This window comes from Oncorhynchus tshawytscha, linkage group LG02, assembly GCF_018296145.1.
Source record: "Oncorhynchus tshawytscha isolate Ot180627B linkage group LG02, Otsh_v2.0, whole genome shotgun sequence".
NCBI lineage: Eukaryota > Metazoa > Chordata > Actinopteri > Salmoniformes > Salmonidae > Oncorhynchus > Oncorhynchus tshawytscha.
The window spans coordinates 15,355,241-15,377,939 of record NC_056430.1 but is presented as its reverse complement, the minus strand read 5'-3'; the positions used below and the strand labels follow the sequence as shown (position 1 = coordinate 15,377,939).

Sequence of the window (22,699 nt, the reverse complement as noted above, 5' to 3'; positions counted from 1 at the left end):
AATCATCAGTGGACAAACATAGGTACACGACAAGGGTTTAAGAATTTACATGTTTGAAGTTTCGACTAATAGCGACTCGGGAGTCGTATTCATTTAAAAAAAACTAGTCTGCGCTCAAAGTTGAGGCAGCCTACTTGGCGAGCAATTATGGGAATATACTGTAAATAGGTTAGGTAGAGGGTGAGCACTGCAATGATCTGCGTGAGCATCATCATTCACTGGGATAATATTCATGGTGGTCTAATTATAGGAATCCATGTTTTTTTCCAGATGATAAATAAGAAATGTGTCCATATATCTAAATGAACATGGGATGGGATGACTATGAAACCTCTCCACCAGCAATGGACTGCACTAAACATTTAAATGGATCTGTTGCACTTTACATTAAGTGGCCTACAATTGTATGGTAGGCTAGTTACACGGCAGGTATAGTTCTAGTGTTATTACAGTGTAGGTAAATTGATACATTGATCTGGACACAAGGGGGAGTCTTACAACACATAAAACAGATGGCTGTATTTTTCTTAAGTGATTTCTTTGTATCCAAACTATGCTCATATGGTTTCATGTTCAAAAGCCTACTCATGAACACATATCCTATAACTTAATTAACAACCTTACTGCCAACAACTAAGCAATGTTCTGTTGAAGGGACCCTCACACTGATTTTTGACTGTTTCATGTAGGCCTACAGGGAAGAGTTAGTCCTCTTCATAAGCATGTTGTTTTAATACTGATTAAAGAAGATTTATGATTCATATGAATAACTACTGTGTCTGAAATGTTTGGATACAGGACTGTTTTGCTAGCACAGACTGGAATATGTTCCGGGATTCATCCGATGGCATTGAGGAGTACACCACATCAGTCATTGGCTTCAGCAATAAGTGCATCGATGACGTCATCCCCACAGTGACCGTACGTACATACCCCAACCAGAAGCCACGGATTATAGGCAACATCCGCACTGAGCGAAAGGCTAGAGCTGCCGCTTTCAAGGAGCGTGACTCTTACCAAGAAGCTTATAAGAAATCCCGCTATGCCCTCCGCCAAACCATCAAACAGGCAAAGCGTCAATACAGGACTAAGATCTAATGTTTATTATATTATAATTAAGTCTATGATTTGATATTTGACAGAGCAGTCTGACTGAGCGGTGGTAGGCAGCAGCAGGCTTATAAGCATTCATTCAAACAGCACTTTCCTGCGTTTGCCAGCAGCTCTTAGCAATGCTTGAAGCACAGCGCTGTTTATGACTTCAAGCCAATCAACTCCTGAGATTAGGCAATACTATAGTGCCTTTAAGAACATCCAATAGTCAAAGGTGTATGAAATACAAATGGTATAGAGAGAAATAGTCCTATAATTCCTAAAATAACTACAACCTAAAACTTCTTAACTGGGAATATTGATGACTCATGTTAAAAGGAATCACCAGCTTTCATATGTTCTCATGTTCTGAGCAAGGAACTTAAACGTTGGCTTTCTTACATGGCACATATTGCACATTTACTTTCTTCTCCAACACTGTGTTTTTGCATTATTTAAACCAAATTAAGCATTTCATTATTTATTTGAGACTAAATAAAATGTATTTATGTATAATATTAATTTAAAATAAAAGTGTTAATTGTTCATGGTTAACTGAGCTGAATAGTGCTCGTGACCTCTCGAGGGGCTTCATTTGCACATGCATCTGAGAATAGTGGCAAGACTGCAAATGGATTTGATTTGCACTGGAAGATGAAAAGAGAGCATGTTTTTTATAGTACTTTTTTGAATGAAACATCCATCCAAGAAGGCACATTCTAATGACCTGGTGTGCAAGAGTATATTATGGAGTTATTTGTAGCGCCCCCATGTGTTGGGAATTAGGAATATTCAGTGAGATTTTTCTTGGTAACGCATAAATAAAAGTAAAACCAGACCTAACTGGAATCTGACAAGAAAATCTCCCATAGTTGTCCCGTAAACATTAGTGTTGTTAGGCAAGGACAGGGGCATACTGATCCAGGGCAAGTTTAAGTGTGTTTATCTAAACACATCTTTACCTTGAGCAGTATGGCAGACGATAGACCATGTACTACTTGACCATAGAGCAGAAACCCTTTGACAGAAGCTATAACAAACCTGTGTGTGTGTGTGTGCCCGCGCATGTGCGTGCGTATGTGTGGTGATAATACAGACAACAAATAAGGACAGAAATGACTCAGGTGTAAAAACTTTTACATTTGTTTTATTGTCAGACTGAAACTGTCCCTGCTATTTACACTATAAAAGCTAGATATGCATCAGAAATATAAAGGGTTTACATTTATATACATTATTTATATAAGCCCAAAGTTCATACATAACTTGTTATTCACGCATAGTGCTGTCATTTCCTCAGAAATAAATTGCAAAGTTAAAACAAGAGCTATAACAACATGTTAACTGGCTTGCATAGTTTGGGTTGGGTACAAGAGAACATTTTGAAAATGTTGCCCCAGACGTTCTAACAGTGATAGCAAAGCTCGAAAGTTGAAGCGCAAGGGCTCTCAGAGAGAAACAGTTGGTAGTAGCTAGATACTATAGGCACATTCCCAGACAGAAGAGGCCTAAGGATTAAGGTATTACACTATAATATATGGCAGGGACGGGCTGGACCATAGTGTCCACTGGTTATTGTTGTATTATTCATTCAACTCAGCGACTGATAGAGACCTGAGAACCCAATGATCGTTATGGATCAATGAAGTACCAGGGAGCAGAGACAACCAGCAGACTGTTGAGTTGCCTGTTCTTGATCTATGGCAAGGTGTTGCCTCCTTTATACCACAACCACTGCCTCAGCAAGACCAGGAGAAATATGGGTTTGAGGCAGATACATGCATTAACTTTTTAGCCGTTGAGTAAAAGAAAGACCGCTCAACAATATTCTCTTGATTCAAAAATTAAAATCAATTATTGTGCACAAAGACAAAGCAACATCAGAAGCAGTGTATAAGAATAATGAAATATAAAATAGCAATTGTCTTACATATGTAGGACTTGGCAAATTATACGTTTGAGATGAGAAAACACCACTAACAAAGTTAGTGTTATTACAATGTTATTACAATGCTATCCCAGTTTTTTGAGAGAACAGATGTCACAGTGTTGTTTTGAAAATCATGTATCAAATGCTGCGTTATGAAATTGAGAAGCCTAAAGAAGGGGTTTTGAATCACATTAAAATCTAACAATCTCAGTTCACTTCATCATCAACGCTTTAAAAACTGTACTTAATCACAAGACCTTACGTTTAGAAACCAGATACATTAGGAGATACAGCCATATAGCCACACGTTTTGGAAATAGAGTCCTGATATCAGCATACTATGCCTGGAATATCACAGTAGTTCATTTAGTGTGTTAAATTAATCAATTAATAAATCAGCCAATCAACAGACAGGTGACACTCTTGCTTCCTCCACTAAAACTTCAACCACCAATCACAAAACAAGTAGAAAAGAGATGTTAATATACAATACAACATAACCACATAACCAAAACACTTTCCTCCATATTTCGTCATGCCAAAAACAGTAAGCCAAACCCCAGTTGTAACTGAAAGGTCACAGTTGAACTGTTCTGAATTTAGACAAGGGTTTACAAATTCATTGTAGAAATGTAAGTATTAATTGAATATGTGCTATTAGTGTTAAAAAGGTCAGTTTAAGTCATTCATCTTAAATTGATAAAAGCACAATTGATCATAAAAATCTGTCAATACTGTATCTAGGATGTCAGTTGATCATCTAACTAACATGAATGTAAAAGGCTGTTTATCTTTTTCTTCTTAATCAGTTCATTGCCCTCGAGATGCCTCCTACACTTTCAACGGTCATCTAAACCCTCCAATATGCAATATCATACAATACACTACGGACTGTACATACCATCTATAAAGTCTATCAAAATACCTGATCATATAGTTAAATACTCTGTTCGGAGTCCATTAGCACACCTTGTGAAATTAAAAAACATGGATACATCTAGTAAAATAAATAGAGATTACTATTTCACTGTATAGGCTATTTGTGTGGTTGGTTGAGTCATTCTTCCATCATCTGAGTGTACTGTAGGTACCAGGCACACAGGAAGAGTTCAATAACATAATGCATCATGGGACATATTCTTGAACTAAGCCCAACAACCACATGCACCCTTAGCTTTGGCAGATAAAACAACACAGGCTAATGGCACTCCTATATGTGAACATATACTTTATCTGTGTATGCCCGCACAAATAGAATATTTGGAAAAGCGTGGTAAACTTTGATGGTTAAAGTACGTGCTGATGGCAGAAAGTGATTGACAGGAATACCAAGAGAACCACAGACTGTATGTTTTACAGCACTTACCTAACCTATAGATGTAACCATTTCTTCTATAGTACAAAAATACCATATGACGCATAATGTAGAGTCACTTCCCTATCATGTAGTCATGTGCTTCCTTTGTCTTCTTTACATATAGATTCCACCATATCTACATATGTACAGTACTACAGTACATGTAGCTGCAGTTCACATGAATACAGTGGTCAGGGAGAAAGAAACAGGTGGATGGAAAGAGAAGGATGGAGGGAAGGAAGGAGGGAGTGAAGAAGGTGGAACCAGCATGAGTTTCTTTCTTCTGGATTTTCCATTGACTTGGATGCACTATCCCACTGATAAATAATAATAATCAGCATGATTTTAAAAAAAGACCCTGTTTAGTCCTGATGATTCATGTAAAAGTACTCCTCTGTGATGGCCTACATACAGTGATTATGAAACCTTTTGTTCAAATAAGTTCTCTACTGCTTTACAATAGTACAGACTGTTTTGTCCGAGTCTTTAGTCTCAAGAGGACTGAAATGTTCAGCATGGTTTTTCCCAGCGGGTTGATTATGTCTCCCCCTCCCTACCCCCAACCTCACTGAAGCCTTTGACCTTTGCTCTACCACGGAGGGGATAGTGCATCAATTACATGAAAACAGTTCTAAACACACACCTAGGCATCCCCTTAAAGCCTCTGCCAACCCCCAGATGACCCCGGCATGTGAAGAGCAGAGGACGGCCTCTAGTGACCACCGCCAGAGTTGCTGCTCCCTGTTGTCCAATCAATGATGATGAAGCTCAAACTCATGGTCATGAAGGCGACGCCCAGACCAGCGAAACAGGCAGCCTGGGAAGACAGAGGAAACACCATCATTAGAATATTTATTAGTATATGGTAACCAGAACCATACTCTAACCATAGTCATAAGGACACACAATAACAGTAATGATGAAGAATCTTACACAGATCAAATCAAGATATGAGAATATTACAATTATCATGGAGAGGATGAGATATGTGCTCACCAGTATCTTGGGGGTGGAAAACATAGGTTCCTGCTCTTTAGGCACAATGCGGATGTAGAAGACGGCAGGGAAGATAAAGATGAGACAGGGGGCAGATGTGGCACCTGGAGGAGGAACAGGAGGAGAGATGAAGGTCAGAGCTACAGATCATTTTACACAGGACATCCAGTAGAACAAACTGTCCAAAAACAGAATATGGGCCAAGGCCAACATTCACAAACACTGTCAGATTTCCCTCTTTTAGTGGATGATGATTGGTGCTGTGGCTTGGTCCATGACCTTTAACCACCTTGACTTTGACCTCCATAACATGAAACATGTTGTTCATTCAAGGGAAAGAGATGTAAAAAAATATTGACTAAAGGTCATGTGTTTATCATTGAGTCAATAAACACTGGCCCGCTGGTCACGTTTTGTGTTGTGTTTTAAGGCCAGACACAGTGGAGATATTATCAAAACAGAGATCCACTGCTCACTTCGATTAGAGCAAAAGAGAGAAAGTGAATCAAGAATTACAGGTGCAGGTGCAGGTGCATAACCACACATTTAACCATGTAAAACATCCCAGACAACAGCAACTTCTACATGTCAAATATTTTTGGCTAGGTCAGGTAAAGTATGTCAATTTAAAGGGATGGTTTCTGTTCCTGGACTAAAAAGCACTTTCAATGGAGAATCATCATTGAATTGTCATTAATCCAGGACTAGGTTTAATCTGTATTTCTTAGTCCAGGACTAGGTTTAATCTGTACTTCTTAGTCCAGGACTAGGTTTAATCTGTATTTCTTAGTTCGGGACTAGGTTTAATCTGTATTTCTTAGTTTGGGACTAAATTTAATCTGTACTTCTTAATCCAGGACTAGGTTTAATCTGTGTTTCTTAGTCCAGGACTAGGTTTTATTCTGTACTTCTTAGTCCAGGACTAAATTTAATCTGTGTAACTAACCGATGATGCCGAAGATTCCCAGGATGTTGGGGGCGAAGATGACCAGAATGTTGATTAAGGAGAGCAGAGTGATGGCGATGGCCACATGACGAAGCCAGTTAAATGATTTACTGGAGAAAAACATCTGGTTCAAGGCACTGCGCACCTGAGGGGGCAGAGAGGGAGGGAGGGAGGGAGAGGAATAAGGAGGGAAAGGGGCAGAGTTACTGTCAGAAACAACCGTGTCATTCCTCTTCAAATGAGCATTTTACTGTAATTCATCAAGCCATGACACCCACCATTTCAAATTAAGACATGAGGAATCAAACTAATTGTAAGCCACCCACGGAACCCCCAGACACCCCACCAATCCCACCCCAACGGCCAGTATACAATATCAGTTTTCTATGTCTGTCAGAAGAGGGAAGAGGCTATAGTGGAGAACGGGAGGGGGTGGGTGTAACTTACTGGGAAGAGCACGATGGGGACAGTCAGTGTGACAGCGGTGAGGACAGCCAATCGCACGCACAGGATGAGCGTGTCATAAGGGTCGATTCTGCTGTATGTGTGTAGCAGCTCTGGCTCAGTCTTACCTGTCAGGGTAACGTCAAGGGGTACCATCAGGGTAATGTCAAAGTAACGTCACGGGGTAAGATAAGGGGGTAACATCAGGGTAAGAACAAGGGGTACCATCAGGATAACATTAGGGGATAACATCAGGGTAAGAACAGGGGTAACATCAGGGGGTAACGGTAACATTAGGGTAACATCAGAGGGTAACATCAGGGGATAACATTAGGGTAACATCAGGGGTAACATCAGGGTAAGAACAGGGGTAACATCAGGGGATAACATCAGAGGGGGATAACATCAGGGTAACATCAGGGGGGTAACATCAGGGTAAGAACAGGGGTAACATCAGGGTAAGAACAGGGGTAAGATCAGAGGTAACATCAGGGGTAACATCAGGGGGTAACATCAGGGGGTAACATCAGGGGGGTAACATCAGAGGGTAACATCAGAGGGTAACATCAAGGGGTAACATCAGGGTAAGATCAGGGGTAACATCAGAGGGTAACATCAGGGTAAGATCAGGGGTAACATCAGGGGGTAACAGGGTAACATCAGGGGGTAACATCAGGGGATAACATTAGGGTAACATCAGGGAGTAACATCAGGGTAACATCAGGGAGAAACATCAGGGTAAGATCAGAGATAACAGGGTAACATCAGGGGGTAAGATTATGGGTCAAATCAGGGGTAACATTAGGGGTAACAGAGATAACATCAGGGGTAACATTAGAGATAACATCAGGGAAACATTAGAGATAACATCAGGGGTAACATTAGAGATAACATCAGGGATAACATTAGAGATAACATTAGAGATAACATCAGGGAAACATTAGAGATAACATCAGGGGTAACATTAGAGACAACATCAGGGATAACATTAGAGATAACATCAGGGAAACATTAGAGATAACATCAGGGGTAACAGAGATAACATCAGGGATAACGTTAGAGATAACATCAGGGGTAACATCAGGGGTAACATTAGAGATAACATCAGGGAAACATTAGGGGTAATATTAGAGATAACATCAGGGGTAACAGAGATAACATCAGGGAAACATTAGGGGTAATATTAGAGATAACATCAGGGGTAACAGAGATAATATCAGGGAAACATTAGGGGTAATATTAGAGATAACATCAGGGATAACATTAGAGATAATATCAGGGAAACATTAGGGGTAACATTAGAGATAATATCAGGGAAACATTAGGGGTAACATTAGAGATAATATCAGGGAAACATTAGGGGTAATATTAGATATAACATCAGGGGTAACGTTAGAGATAAGGGGGTAACATCAGGGGGTAATGTCAGGTGGTAACACCAGGGGGTAAGATCAAGGGGTAACATCAGGGGTAACATCAGGGTAAGAACAGGGGAAACATTAGGGTAACATCAGGGAGTAACATCAGGGTAAGATCAGAGATAACAGGGTAACATCAGGGGGTAAGATTATGGGTCAAATCAGGGGTAACATTAGGGGTAACAGAGATAACATCAGGGGTAACATTAGAGATAACATCAGGGAAACATTAGAGATAACATCAGAGATAACATTAGAGATAACATCAGGGAAACATTAGAGATAACATCAGGGGTAACGTTAGAGATAACATCAGGGATAACGTTAGAGATAACATCAGGGGTAACATTAGAGATAACATCAGGGAAACATTAGGGGTAATATTAGAGATACCCCTGATGTTAACTTTAGAGATAAGGGGGTAACACCAGGGGGTAAGATCAAGGGGTAACATCAGGGGTAACATCAGGGTAAGAACAGGGGAAAACATTAGGGTAAGATCAGGGGGTAACATCAGAGGGTAACATCAGGGTAAGATTATGGGTAACATCAGGGGTAACATCAGACGGTAACATCAGGGTAAGATTATGGGTAACATCAGGGGGAAACATCAGAGTAACATCAGGGGGTAACATCAGAGTAACATCAGGGGGTAACATCAGGGTAACATCAGGGGTAACATCAGGGGTAACATCAGAGGGTAACATCAGGGGGTAACATCAGGGGTAACATCAGGGGATAACATTAGGGTAACATCAGGGGGTAACATCAGGGGATAACATTAGGGTAACATCAGGGAGTAACATCAGAGGGTAACATCAGAGGGTAACATCAGGGAGAAACATCAGGGAGAAACATCAGGGAGAAACATCAGGGTAAGATCAGAGATAACAGGGTAACATCAGGGGGTAACATCAGGGTAAGATTATGGGTAACATTAGGGGTAACAGAGATAACATCAGGGGTAACATTAGAGATAACCCCAGGGGTATCATTAGAGATAACATCAGGGAAACATTAGAGAACATCAGGGACACATTAGGGGTAACATGAGAGATAACATCAGGGGTAATATTAGAGATAACATCAGGGGTAACATTAGAGAATACATCAGGGGTAATATTAGAGATAACATCAGGGGTAACATTAGAGATAACATCAGGGGTAACAGAGATAACATCAGGGCAACATTAGGGGTAATATTAGAGATACCCCTGATGTTAACTTTAGAGATAAGGGGGTAACACCAGGGGGTAAGATCAAGGGGTAACATCAGGGTAAGAACAGGGGAAAACATTAGGGTAACATCAGGGAGTAACATCAGGGTAACATCAGGGAGAAACAGAGGGTAACATCAGGGTAAGATCAGAGATAACAGGGTAACATCAGGGGGTAACATTAGGGTAACATCAGGGGGTAACATCAGAGGGTAACATCAGGGTAAGATTATGGGTAACATCAGGGGTAACATCAGGGGGTAACATCAGGGGGTAACATCAGAGTAACATCAGGGGGTAACATCAGGGTAACATCAGGGGTAACATCAAGGGGTAACATCAGAGGGTAACATCAGGGTGTAACATCAGGGGGTAACATCAGGGGGTAACATCAGGGGTAACATCAAGGGTAACATCAGGGGTAACATCAGGGGTAACATCAGGGGATAACATCAGGGTAAGATTATGGGTAACATTAGGGGTAACAGAGATAACATCAGGGGTAACATTAGAGATAACCCCAGGGGTATCATTAGATATAACATCAGGGAAACATTAGGGTAATATTAGAGATAACATCTGGGGTAACAGAGATAACATCAGGGGTAACATTAGAGATAACATCAGGGGTAATATTAGAGATAACATCAGGGGTAACATTAGAGAATACATCAGGGGTAATATTAGAGATAACATCAGGGACACATTAGGGGTAATATTAGAGATAACATCAGGGGTAATATTAGAGATAACATCAGGGGTAACATTAGAGAATACATCAGGGGTAATATTAGAGATAACATCAGGGGTAACATTAGAGATAATATCAGGGAAACATTAGGGGTAATATTAGAGATAACATCAGGGGAAACATTAGAGATAATATCAGGGAAACATTAGGGGTAATATTAGAGATAACATCAGGGGTAACATTAGAGATAATATCAGGGAAACATTAGGGGTAATATTAGAGATAACATCAGGGGTAACATTAGAGATAAGATCAGGGAAACATTAGGGGTAATATTAGAGATAACATCAGGGGTAACATTAGAGATAACATCAGGGAAACATCAGGGGTAACATTAGAGATAACATCAGGGAAACATTAGGGGTAACATTAGAGATAATATCAGGGAAACATTAGGGGTACCATTAGAGATAACACCATGGAAACATTAGAGGTAACAGAGATAATATCAGGGAAACATTAGGGGGAATATTAGAGATAACATCAGGGGTAACATTAGAGATAATATCAGGGAAACATTAGGGGTAATATTAGAGATAACATCAGGGAAACATTAGGGGTAATATTAGAGATAACATCAGGGGTAACATTAGAGATAATATCAGGGAAACATTAGGGGTAACAGAGATAATATCAGGGAAACATTAGGGGTAACATTAGAGATAATATCAGGGAAACATTAGGGGTACCATTAGAGATAACATCAGGGAAACATTAGAGGTAACATTAGAGATAACATCAGGGAAACATTAGGGGTAACATTAGAGAAAACATCAGGGGTAATATTAGAGATAACATCAGGGGTAACATTAGAGATAATATCAGGGAAACATTAGGGGTAATATTAGAGATAACATCAGGGGTAACATTAGAGATAACATCAGGGAAACATTAGGGGTAATATTAGAGATAACATCAGGGGTAACATTAGAGATAATATCAGGGAAACATTAGGGGTACCATTAGAGATAACATCAGGGAAACATTAGAGGTAACATTAGAGATAACATCAGGGAAACATTAGTGGTACCATTAGAGATAACATCAGGGAAACATTAGAGGTAATATTAGAGATAACATCAGGGGTAACATTAGAGAATACATCAGGGGTAATATTAGAGATAACATCAGGGAAACATTAGGGGTAATATTAGAGATAACATCAGGGGTAACATTAGAGATAATATCAGGGAAACATTAGGGGTACCATTAGAGATAACATCAGGGAAACATTAGAGGTAACATTAGAGATAACATCAGGGAAACATTAGAGGTAACAGGGGTAAAATCAATAATCACAGTATTGCACACTGAACCTCCAAACGTAGCCTTACTTATGTTGACTCATACATTGAGGTCTGCTGTTCCTCGTTGAAAGCCATAAAAACAACATGTGTCTCAAGCTACAATAATATTACAATGTGTAGTATTCAATAATGACCACAAGGGGGAGTTATGCTCTTATTTCCAAAAGACTGAGAAAACGCACTTACTGTTTCGGTTCAATAACATTGCAAATGTTCAGGAGGGAACAGGAGGAGTGTCCAATATGGATATTGTGTTTATGTTTAAACTGTACATTACTGCAAATATAGTCTCGTGGCCTATGAGGCATTTGTTTTGTATCTTATGCTAGCTTGTTGCAAGTCAGAAAATTATTTAGAAATACAATGTCTCTTTAGAACCTATGCAAAATACTTGATTGGTTGGAGAAGTGGCAAGTTTAACTAGTTTCCATTTACACTCTACTTAACACCAGATACGTGAGACTACTTTCTGAGGAGATCCTCCCAGGCTTTCCAACTTAACGTGATAAGCCTGGGCTTCTGAGACTACGGCACACATAATCATGACTACGGTATATTTCAGCCTGAGGAAAGGGCAGGAGTTTAAGTGGTGAAGAGGAGGTGCTCACCGTAAAAGGTCAGGTAGCCGAAGAGAGCAGCCAGGAAGTACATGGTGTACATCACCAGGATGGAGAGGTTGGAGACATGTTGCATCCTCCTCTGAGAAGGGCTGGATAACACACACACACACACACACACTGGTTAACAGCCAACATTGACTGGAAAATCCTGTGGTTCCAATCCAATGGCTCAGTGGGTTAGGGTAAGAGCAATGTTCTTTCAAATTTTGTTCCGTCACTGAGCAAATTTCAGGTCTGCTGAGCGCAAACTTCCAGCGCAAACTGAGGCTGTACCTGCTTAAAATTACAGTTTGAACAGTGGCCAAGTAGGCTACTGTGGCTATTTGATCATAATGTAAGGCCTACCAGAGTGGCCTACCCTAAAAAACAATGGAGAAAATGCATCCAATAACATTTTAACAGGGAAATAGCTGTTCTATCATTCAGCCTACAGTAGCAGCCAACGTGTGGTGTTCAATGTAAGCCTACATTCCATGAGACTTTTTAAAAGAAAAAAAACACGCAGGGCTTGACATGAGTCTGTTTATCCACTTGTCCTTCTGACAAGGAGGTGACAGAATATGTTGTTGTGTTGTTTGATGCAAGAAACTACTTTACAAAATAAAATGCATTATTATTCCCATACCGTTATTACAGAGAATCAGACAAACTATTCTACCCTCTGCCTATTGGCTACTTAGCTTATTCAAACCTGTCTCAAAACACAACACTGCCCCTTTAAGACAAAAAACCTCTTTACCCGACTCCCTTTTCCTAAGATGTCTAGAAATGTACATGTTTTGTGCTCTTGTTGGAAGCAAATACTCCCCCGTTGCTGACTACAGATGATCTATAACTGGGCTAAGAACTCACTAACTAGCAAAGAATATGAACAAATGTGCACACATGGCTACATGCAGCTCTCGCTTTGATGTCAAAACAAGCAGTATCTACTCACGCTCATGCTGTAAACACAATCCAGTTCAAAGAGAATGGCACAGATCCATATATGGCAATGGTCTGTTTGCATATCGGACAATTTATTTATTTTTATTATTATTATGTTTTCTTCTTGGGCCTCTATAACTATATCTATTGTTTTTATTTTTGTTGTTGTTGTGTGATTTGGATTAATCCCCTCTACCACACGGAACCCCACTAATCTACTGACGGAACGCAAGAGGTGGCTAACAACAGACCTCCATCCTATGCTAGCTTGCTACCGATGGCCTGGCTAGCTGTCTAAATCACCAACCAACCTCTCCACTCACCGGACCCTTTTGATCACTCGACTAAGCATGCCTCTCCTTAATGTCAATATGTCTTGTCCATTGCTGTTCTGGTTAGTGTTTATTGGCTTATTTCACTGTAGAGCCTCTAGTCCTGCTCACTATACCTTATCCAACCTATTAGTTCCACCACCCACACATGCAATGACATCTCCTGGTTTCAATGATGTTTCTAGAGACAATATCTCTCTCTTCATCACTCAATACCTAGGTTTACCTCCACTGTATTCACATCCTACCATACATTTGTCTGTACATTATACCTTGATGCTATTTTATCGCCCCCAGAAACCTCCTTTTACTCTATGTTCCAGACGTTCTAGACGACCAATTCTCATAGCTTTTAGCCGTACCCTTATTCTACTCCTCCTATGTTCCTCTGGCGATGTAGAGGTGAATCCAGGCCCTGCAGTGCCTAGCTCCACTCCTATTCCCCAGGCGCTCTCTTTTGATGACTTCTGTGACCGTAATAGCCTTGGTTTCATGCATGTTAACATTAGAAGCCTCCTCCCTAAGTTTGTTCTATTCACTGCTTTAGCATACTCAGCCAACCCGGATGTTCTAGCTGTGTCTGAATCCTGGCTTAGGAAGACCACCAAAAATTCAGAAATTTTCATTCCAAACTACAACATTTTCAGACAAGATAGAACTGCCAAAGGGGGCGGTGTTGCAATCTACTGCAAAGATAGCCTGCAGAGTTCTGTCCTACTATCCAGGTCTGTACCCAAACAATTTGAACTTCTACTTTTAAGAATCCACCTCTAAAAACAAGTCTCTCACCGTTGCCACCTGCTATAGACCACCCTCTGCCCCCAGCTGTGCTCTGGACACCATATGTGAACTGATTGCCCCCCATCTATCTTCAGAGTTCGTGCTGCTAGGTGACCTAAACTGGAACATGCTTAACACCCCAGCCATCCTACAATCTAAACTTGATGCCCTCAATCTCACACAAATTATCAATGAACCTACCAGGTACCTCCCCAAAGCCTTAAATACGGGCACCCTCATAGATATCATCCTAACCAACTTCCCCTCTAAATACACCTCTGCTGTCTTCAACCAAGATCTCAGCGATCACTGCCTCATTGCCTGCATCCGTAATGGGTCAGCGGTCAAACGACCTCCACTCATCCCTGTAAAACGCTCCCTGAAACACTTCTGCGAGCAGGCCTTTCTAATCGACCTGGCCGGGGTATCCTGGAAGGATATTGATCTCATCCCGTCAGTAGAGGATGCCTGGATATTTTTTTTAAATGCCTTCCTAACCATCTTAAATAAACATGCCCCATTCAAGAAATTTAGAACCAGGACCAGATATAGCCCTTGGTTCTCCCCAGACCTGACTGCCCTTAACCAACACAAAAACATCCTATGGCGTTCTGCATTAGCATCGAACAGCCCCGTGATATGCAGCTGTTCAGGGAAGCTAGAAACCATTATACACAGGCAGTTAGAAAAGCCAAGGCTAGCTTTTTCAAGCAGAAATTTGCTTCCTGCAACACTAACTCAAAAAGTTCTGGGACACTGTAAAGTCCATGGAGAATAAGAACACCTCCTCCCAGCTGCCCACTGCACTGAAGATAGGAAACACTGTCACCAATGATAAATCCACCATAATTGAGAATTTCAATAAGCATTTTTCTACGGCTGGCCATGCTTTCCACCTGGCTACTCCTACCCCGGACAACAGCACTGCACCCCCAACAGCAACTCGCCCAAGCCTTCCCCATTTCTCCTTCTCCCAAATCCATTCAGCTGATGTTCTGAAAGAGCTGCAAAATCTGGACCCCTACAAATCAGCCGGGCTAGACAATCTGGACCCTTTCTTTCTAAAATTATCTGCCGAAATTGTTGCCACCCCTATTACTAGCCTGTTCAACCTCTCTTTCGTGTCGTCTGAGATTCCCAAAGATTGGAAAGCAGCTGCGGTCATCCCCCTCTTCAAAGGGGGGACACTCTTGACCCAAACTGCTACAGACCTATATCTATCCTACCGTGCCTTTCTAAGGTCTTCGAAAGCCAAGTCAACAAACAGATTACCGACCATTTCGAATCTCACCATACCTTCTCTGCTATGCAATCTGGTTTCAGAGCTGGTCATGGGTGCACCTCAGCCACGCTCAAGGTCCTAAACGATATCTTAACCGCCATCGATAAGAAACATTACTCTGCAGCCGTATTCATTGATCTGGCCAAGGCTTTCGACTCTGTCAATCACCACATCCTCATCGGCAGACTCGACAGCCTTGGTTTCTCAAATAATTGCCTCGCCTGGTTCACCAACTACTTCTCTGATAGAGTTCAGTGTGTCAAATCGGAGGGTCTGCTGTCCGGACCTCTGGCAGTCTCTATGGGGGTGCCACAGGGTTCAATTCTTGGACCGACTCTCTTCTCTGTATACATCAATGAGGTCGCTCTTGCTGCTGGTGAGTCCCTGATCCACCTCTACGCAGACGACACCATTCTGTATACTTCCGGCCCTTCTTTGGACACTGTGTTAACAACCCTCCAGGCAAGCTTCAATGCCATACAACTCTCCTTCCGTGGCCTCCAATTGCTCTTAAATACAAGTAAAACTAAATGCATGGTCTTCAACCGATCGCTACCTGCACCTACCAGCCTGTCCAACATCACTACTCTGGACGGCTCTGACTTAGAATACGTGGACAACTACAAATACTTAGGTGTCTGGTTAGACTGTAAACTCTCCTTCCAGACCCATATCAAACATCTCCAATCCAAAGTTAAATCTAGAATTGGCTTCCTATTTCGCAACAAAGCATCCTTCACTCATGCTGCCAAACATACCCTTGTAAAACTGACCATCCTACCAGTCCTCGACTTTGGCGATGTCATTTACAAAATAGCCTCCAATACCCTACTCAACAAATTGGATGCAGTCTATCACAGTGCAATCCATTTTATCACCAAAGCCCCATATACTACCCACCATTGCGACCTGTACGCTCTCGTTGGCTGGCCCTCGCTTCATACTCGTCGCCAAACCCACTGGCTCCATGTCATCTACAAGACCCTGCTAGGTAAAGTCCCCCCTTATCTCAGCTCGCTGGTCACCATAGCATCTCCCACCTGTAGCACACGCTCCAGCAGGTATATCTCTCTAGTCACCCCCAAAACCAATTCTTTCTTTGGCCGCCTCTCCTTCCAGTTCTCTGCTGCCAATGACTGGAACGAACTACAAAAATCTCTGAAACTGGAAACACTTATCTACCTCACTAGCTTTAAGCACCAACTGTCAGAGCAGCTCACAGATTACTGCACCTGTACATAGCCCACCTATAATTTAGCCCAAACAACTACCTCTTTCCCAACTGTATTTCATTTTTATTTATTTATTTATTTTGCTCCTTTGCACCCCATTATTTTTATTTCTACTTTGCACATTCTTCCATTGCAAAACTACCATTCCAGTGTTTTACTTGCTATATTGTATTTACTTTGCCACCATGGCCTTTTTTGCCTTTACCTCCCTTCTCACCTCATTTGCTCACATTGTATATAGACTTGTTTATACTGTATTATTGACTGTATGTTTGTTTTACTCCATGTGTAACTCTGTGTCGTTGTATCTGTCGAACTGCTTTGCTTTATCTTGGCCAGGTCGCAATTGTAAATGAGAACTTGTTCTCAACTTGCCTACCTGGTTAAATAAAGGTAAAATAAAATAAAATAAAAATAAATATAGGCCTACTGCAGCGCTGATTGGTTATGTCGCACCGGTCTGTGTAGAGTAGGGGTTGAGTAGTGGGTGTCAATGCAATAGAATCCTACTGCTTTCTGCCTACAACAAAATCTCTTGCATAGTTAGTTTTGTTTCGGTATGCTGCATTGAAAGTGGCTAATATTGACTTGATTCAATCACAGTTGCTACAGTAAAGGAAAACAGTGTTAGTGTTAACAAGGAAAACTAGAAAGTTGAGTGAAGTTCAATCTCATGCTTCTCTTCACGGGCTGATATTTCTTTTGCTCTCTGCACTGCAGTCTCGGGCTACTGCACTGCAGTCTCGGGCTACTGAGCGACAGTCTCGGGCTACTGCACTGCAGTCTCGGGCTACTGCACTGCAGTCTCGGGCTACTGCACTGCAGTCTCGGGCTACTGCACTGCAGTCTCGGGCTACTGCACTGCAGTCTCGGGCTACTGCACTGCAGTCTCGGGCTGTCTGAGGTCCTGAGCGTTCTGAGGCAGATTTTCATCAAGGAACTCTCTGTACTTTGCTCCATTCACCTTTCCTGACTACTCTACCAGTCCCTGTTGCTGAAAACATCCCCACAGCATGATGCTGCCACCACCACGCCTCACAGTAGGAATGGTGCCTAGTTTCCTCCAGATGTGATGCTTGACATTCAGGCCAAAGAGTTCAATCTTGGTTTCATCAGACCAGAGAATCTTGTTTCTCATGTTCTGAGAGTTCTTTAGGTGCCTTTTGGCAAACTCCAAGTGGGCTGTCATGTGCCTTTTACTGAGGAGCGGCTTCTGTCTGGCTACTCTAACATAAAGGCCTGATTGAGTGCTGCAGAGATGGGAGAACCTTCCAGAAGGACAACCATCTCCACAGAGTAACTCTGGAGCTCTGTTAGAGTGACCATCGGGTTCTTGGTCACCTCCCTGACCAAGGCCCGTCTCCCCCGATTGCTCAGTTTGGCCGGGCGGCCAGCTCTAGGAAGAGTCTTGGTGGTTCCAAACTTCTTCCATTTAAGAATGATGGAGGCCACTGTATTCTTGGGGACCTTCAATGCTGCAGACATTTTTTGGTACCCTTCCCCAGATCTGTGCCTCGACACAATCCTGTCTCGAGCTCTACGGACAATTCCTTCGACCTCTTGGCTTGGTTTTTGCTCTGACATGCTGTGGGACCTAATATAGACAGGCGTGTGCCTTTCCAAATCATGTCCAATCAATTGAATTCACCACAGGTGGACTCCAAGTTCAATGGAAACAAGATGCACCTGAGCTCAATTTCTCATAGCAAAGGTTCTGAATACTTATGTAATTAAGGTATTTCTGTTTTTTATTTTTTATTAATTTGCAAACATTTCTAAAAACCTGTTTTCACTTTGTCATTATGGAATATTGTGTGTAGATTGATGAGGACAAAAAACTATTTCATCCATTTTAGAATAAGGCTGTAATGTAACAAAATGTGGAAAAGATCAAGGGGTCTGAATTTGTTCCAAATGCACCGTATACTATATGCATGTAGGAACCTATGAACAGAGGTTTAGTGCTGACACTAGGGAGGCACCGTGTGGAGACAGATGGAACAAGGTTGGGTAAGGTAGGCATACTCACTTGCGGAGCTCAGTGTAGATAGGCAGAACCTCAGGATGGCACACAAAGGCAAAGGCCAGGATCGGGATGGTGTATGCTGTCTGTGAAGGAAACACACAAACACCTAATGAGCTTGACTATGGTCAAAAGTAGTGCATTATATAGGGAATGGGGTGCCATTTGGGAAACAGTCCTAACCCTAGCCCAGGGCTGGTGAAACATTGGCCCTGTGGTCTGGTCTACTGTACCTGAGAGTTCATGGTGAACATTTTTGCACCACAGTGGGAGTCATCCACCTCGTGCAACAGACCATTATCATGGAGAGCGTGGTTATCAGTGACGTTCAGGTGGATGTCCAGGTGAGAGACCGTGTGATTGGCTGCAGAGAACTCCTCAAACGGACAGGGGATCTGGAACTTCTTATAGATCACCTACAGAGGAAGTACAGACTCAGTGAGCATAGCCTTGCTATTGAGAAAAGCTGCCATAGGCAGACCTGGCTCTCAAGAGAAGACAGGCTTTGTGCACACTGCGCACAAAATGAGGTGGAAACTGAGCTGCACTTCCTAACCTCCTGCCAAATGTATGACCATATTAGAGACACATATTTCTTTCAGATTACACAGACCCACAATAATTTGAAAACAAATTGATAAACTCCCATATCTATTGGGTGAAATACCACAGTGTGCCATCACAGCAGCAAGTTGTGTGACCTGTTGCCACAAGAAAAGGGCAACCAGTGAAGAACCAGTAATTATTTGCACATAATATGACATTTGAAATGCCTTTATTCTTTTGGAACTTTTGTGAGTGTAATGTTTACTGTTCATCTTTTTATTGTTTATTTCACTTATGTTTATCATCTATTTCACTTGCTTTGGCAATGTAAACTTATGTTTCCCATGCCAATAAAGCCCCTTTAATTGAATTTAAATTGAGAGGAGGAGGAGGAGAAGGGGGAAGAGGGAGAGAGAAAAGAGGAGGAAAAGGGGGAGGAGAGATAGAAAGGGAGGAGTAGGGATAGAGAAGGAGGAGGGGGAGAGATAGAGGAAGAGTGAGAGGAGGAGGAGAAGGAGGTATAGAGGGAGAGAGAGGAGAATGGGAGGAGGAGGGAAAAGGGGAGAGGAGGGAGAGAGAGGAGGTGGAGGAAGAGGAGAGATATGGGAGAGAGAGGAGGAGGATGGATAGAGGGAGAGGGAGGGAGAGAGAGAGAAGAGGGGGAGAAGAAGAGAGAGAGAGAGAGAGAAAATAGTGGAGGAGAAGAAGGGATAGAGGGAGAGAGACAGGAGAAGGGGGAGGGAGAGAGGGAGAGGAGAGATAGGAGAGAGAAGAGGAGGAGGGAGAGGAGAGATGGGGGAGAGAGAGGAGGAGGATGGATAGAGGGAGAGAGGAGGAGGAGGATGGGTAGAGGGAGAGAGAGAGAGAGAGAGAGGAGGAGGAGAAGGGATAGAGGGAGAGATGGGGAGGAGGAGGGGAGGAGAGATAGAGGGAGTTGGAATGGGAGGAGGAGAGAGGTAGGATACACATCAAGCAACACAGCAACATGTCTGAGATCAGTGTCATACACACACAGGGAATAGACATGAGTATGAGAGATGAAGGAGGGATGAGGGAGGAAGGAGGAGGGAAGGAGAGGGAGTATTATGGAGCTCAGAAAAGCTATTTCTTATGATTAGATGACTCAGTCTTTGAGAGGAAGGGAGAGGAATGAGATGAACGAGGGAGGGAGGAGGCGAGGAAGCAAAGGGAGGAGAGAGGAGGGAGAGAGGAATGAGAGAAGGGGGAGAGGAAGGAGAGGAGGGAGAGGAGAGTGAAGAAACAAACGTACCGCACTGAGGAAGAAGACCATGCAGCTAAGGGAGAAACCACTGGTATAGCCCAGGTAGCCTGTAGAGCACAAAACAATGACATATTAGAAATAATGGAATAGAATTGTGAGCTATTTAAGTTTGGTGGTCACATTAGATGTAGGCTACTAATGGTGGAAAGACCACATCCAATTACATGCCTTTAACATGGAAATGAGTACCAGTGACAGGAGGAGATTGCTGCGCTTCATTTCTTAAAATGTAATCAGTGTGCTGCAGGGGCGTGGACCAATCATGATTGCCAGTGCAACCCACACATTGTGTTGCACTGTGTGTGTGTGTGTGTGTGTGTGTGTGTGTGTAACCGCACCACAATGCAGCATCTCATCTGTGTTAGTGTTGACTTGGTCGTCTACGACTCTGTGTTTCTGGGCTCCATAGAGACATAGGAGGCTAATTGGATCCCTGCCGTTTCCACGGCAGAACCAATACCGGGCCAGGGTAGCAGGAGCGGTGTGAGGGTCTGATTGGCTGCTGTGTGACCCAGGAGAGTTGACAATGCTGTCAGGACCTCCACACGGCAATGGAAGCCTTAATACACCCTGCAGTATTCCTCCACCTTCACCTCCACCTTGCTTCAGTAAGAGTGTAGCTCTCACATCTAACCACATGTACCTGTTATAACCTAATGTAAAGCTATCTGAGGCTTTCATAAGACCTGGCCCAGCAGGACAGCTGCGCATATGTCCTTATGTAGTGGAGGTGGTTCAGTGAACTACACTCTCTTGATGACTAGCCTTGCCTGAGACCCGAAGATTCATGTTAGCTCCCAGAGCCTAACGGCTGGCCTTTAGCTTAGTTAGCTAACACAGTATTCAGTTGTGTGTTGTGGACAACCCAGGTTTATTACGTGGTTAGTGTCACATATGAGCTTGCTGTTATTTTGCGGGAAAACAAAGAGGTTGGAAGGGAGAAGAAGAGGTGCAACTCACCCAGCTGCTTCATCAGGGCCAAAGGAAGGATCACGCTAATGGAGACCATGATCACCAGGTAGTTCCCATTCAGGTACCACAAACTAAGAGCAATATATATATATATATATATATATATATATATATATATATGAATGAGAGAGAGAGAGAGAGAGACAGGCAGAGAGAGAGAATTTTAAAATCCCCTTTATTGAGTAGGCACATGAACATTCAACCCTCAGGAATCATGCACCACTGTGCTCATGTAAGAAAAAACAGACATTTGAGAGTGTTTATAAGGACAAGATCCCCCTCATTGTCAACAGAGCACAATCCCCTCTGAAGGCCCTATGTATGGATGAAACGCCTGTCCGTACAGTTCTTTCTGGTCTTCTAGATGGCTAGCTTGGCTACTTCTGACAAAAAACTCAGAACAAAACAGACAACCTTCCTAAACGCTTGGCTCTAGGTGCACCAAATTTATATTGGTGTCTATCGCCCCATGTATGATCCCCCATTGGAGTTCAGCTGTCTGTTTGTCAATTGGCAACTTTTGGGGAAGTGCTTGGACCAAACAACTCAGCCCACCTCGTTGACATCACCCCTGGCAAAGTATGTGCATGCATGTTGTGTACATGAGAGAGAGAGAGAGAGAGAAGGGAGATAACTTACAGTATTAGAGAGGAAATTGCATAACACCACACTAAATGTTCTGATTGATTGATTGAGTCACTGCCACAGAGTCAGAATATAGTCTGTCTAATAGTTCTGCTCTGGTCTATTATGTAAGAGCCAGGCTAGGTTTACAGTGGAACGCCTGTTGGGCTTATTGGGGAAATATGTCTATTTCTGACTATTGTTTCTGCGTGACATTGCTCTTTCATCTGGCACGGGGGTCTGAAGCACTCTCTTATATAAAGGCTATTGATTTACATGGGCGTTGATAGTTCCAATAAGGGTAGCATATAGGGACCCACCCCACACATACTTTCCACCCAAGCATATTTTCCTTCCACAGGGCCTTGGCCTGAGCACCAGTACGAGCTCCCTGCCACCAGCCAAACACAGGCAAGGACAGTGCTCTCTATATGCTCTATCCTCATCTGGGAGGTCTGCTACATCATAACATACGTGATCCAGACGGATTTGAGGCTTCTAAATAGCCACTAATAATGCATAACGGTCTCCATGTGCACGTCAACAGGCATTGAGATATGTCACGTTGCATTCTCAGCGCTGAGAATGTTGGACACAGGGTGACCCCATGGTCAGATCACA

At 42.5% G+C, this 22,699-nt stretch overlaps 1 protein-coding gene across 3 annotated transcripts in view; it reads right to left on the bottom strand.

The window, feature by feature from the left end:
• Positions 1 to 2,219: 2,219 nt before the first annotated feature.
• Positions 2,220 to 22,699, bottom strand: part of slc38a3b (solute carrier family 38 member 3b) — a 59,264-nt gene continuing 38,784 nt past the window's right edge. For all 3 annotated transcript variants that reach the window (XM_042330933.1, XM_042330931.1, XM_042330932.1), the window contains 9 exons: positions 21,443 to 21,525; positions 20,471 to 20,529; positions 18,888 to 19,070; positions 18,661 to 18,740; positions 12,067 to 12,167; positions 6,769 to 6,893; positions 6,322 to 6,466; positions 5,376 to 5,479; positions 2,220 to 5,196 (listed from right to left, as the gene is read on the bottom strand). In XM_042330933.1, the coding sequence (XP_042186867.1) occupies positions 5,092 to 5,196; positions 5,376 to 5,479; positions 6,322 to 6,466; positions 6,769 to 6,893; positions 12,067 to 12,167; positions 18,661 to 18,740; positions 18,888 to 19,070; positions 20,471 to 20,529; positions 21,443 to 21,525 (985 nt within the window). In that variant the 3' untranslated portion in view covers positions 2,220 to 5,091. The remainder of the gene's footprint in view (positions 5,197 to 5,375; positions 5,480 to 6,321; positions 6,467 to 6,768; positions 6,894 to 12,066; positions 12,168 to 18,660; positions 18,741 to 18,887; positions 19,071 to 20,470; positions 20,530 to 21,442; positions 21,526 to 22,699) is intronic.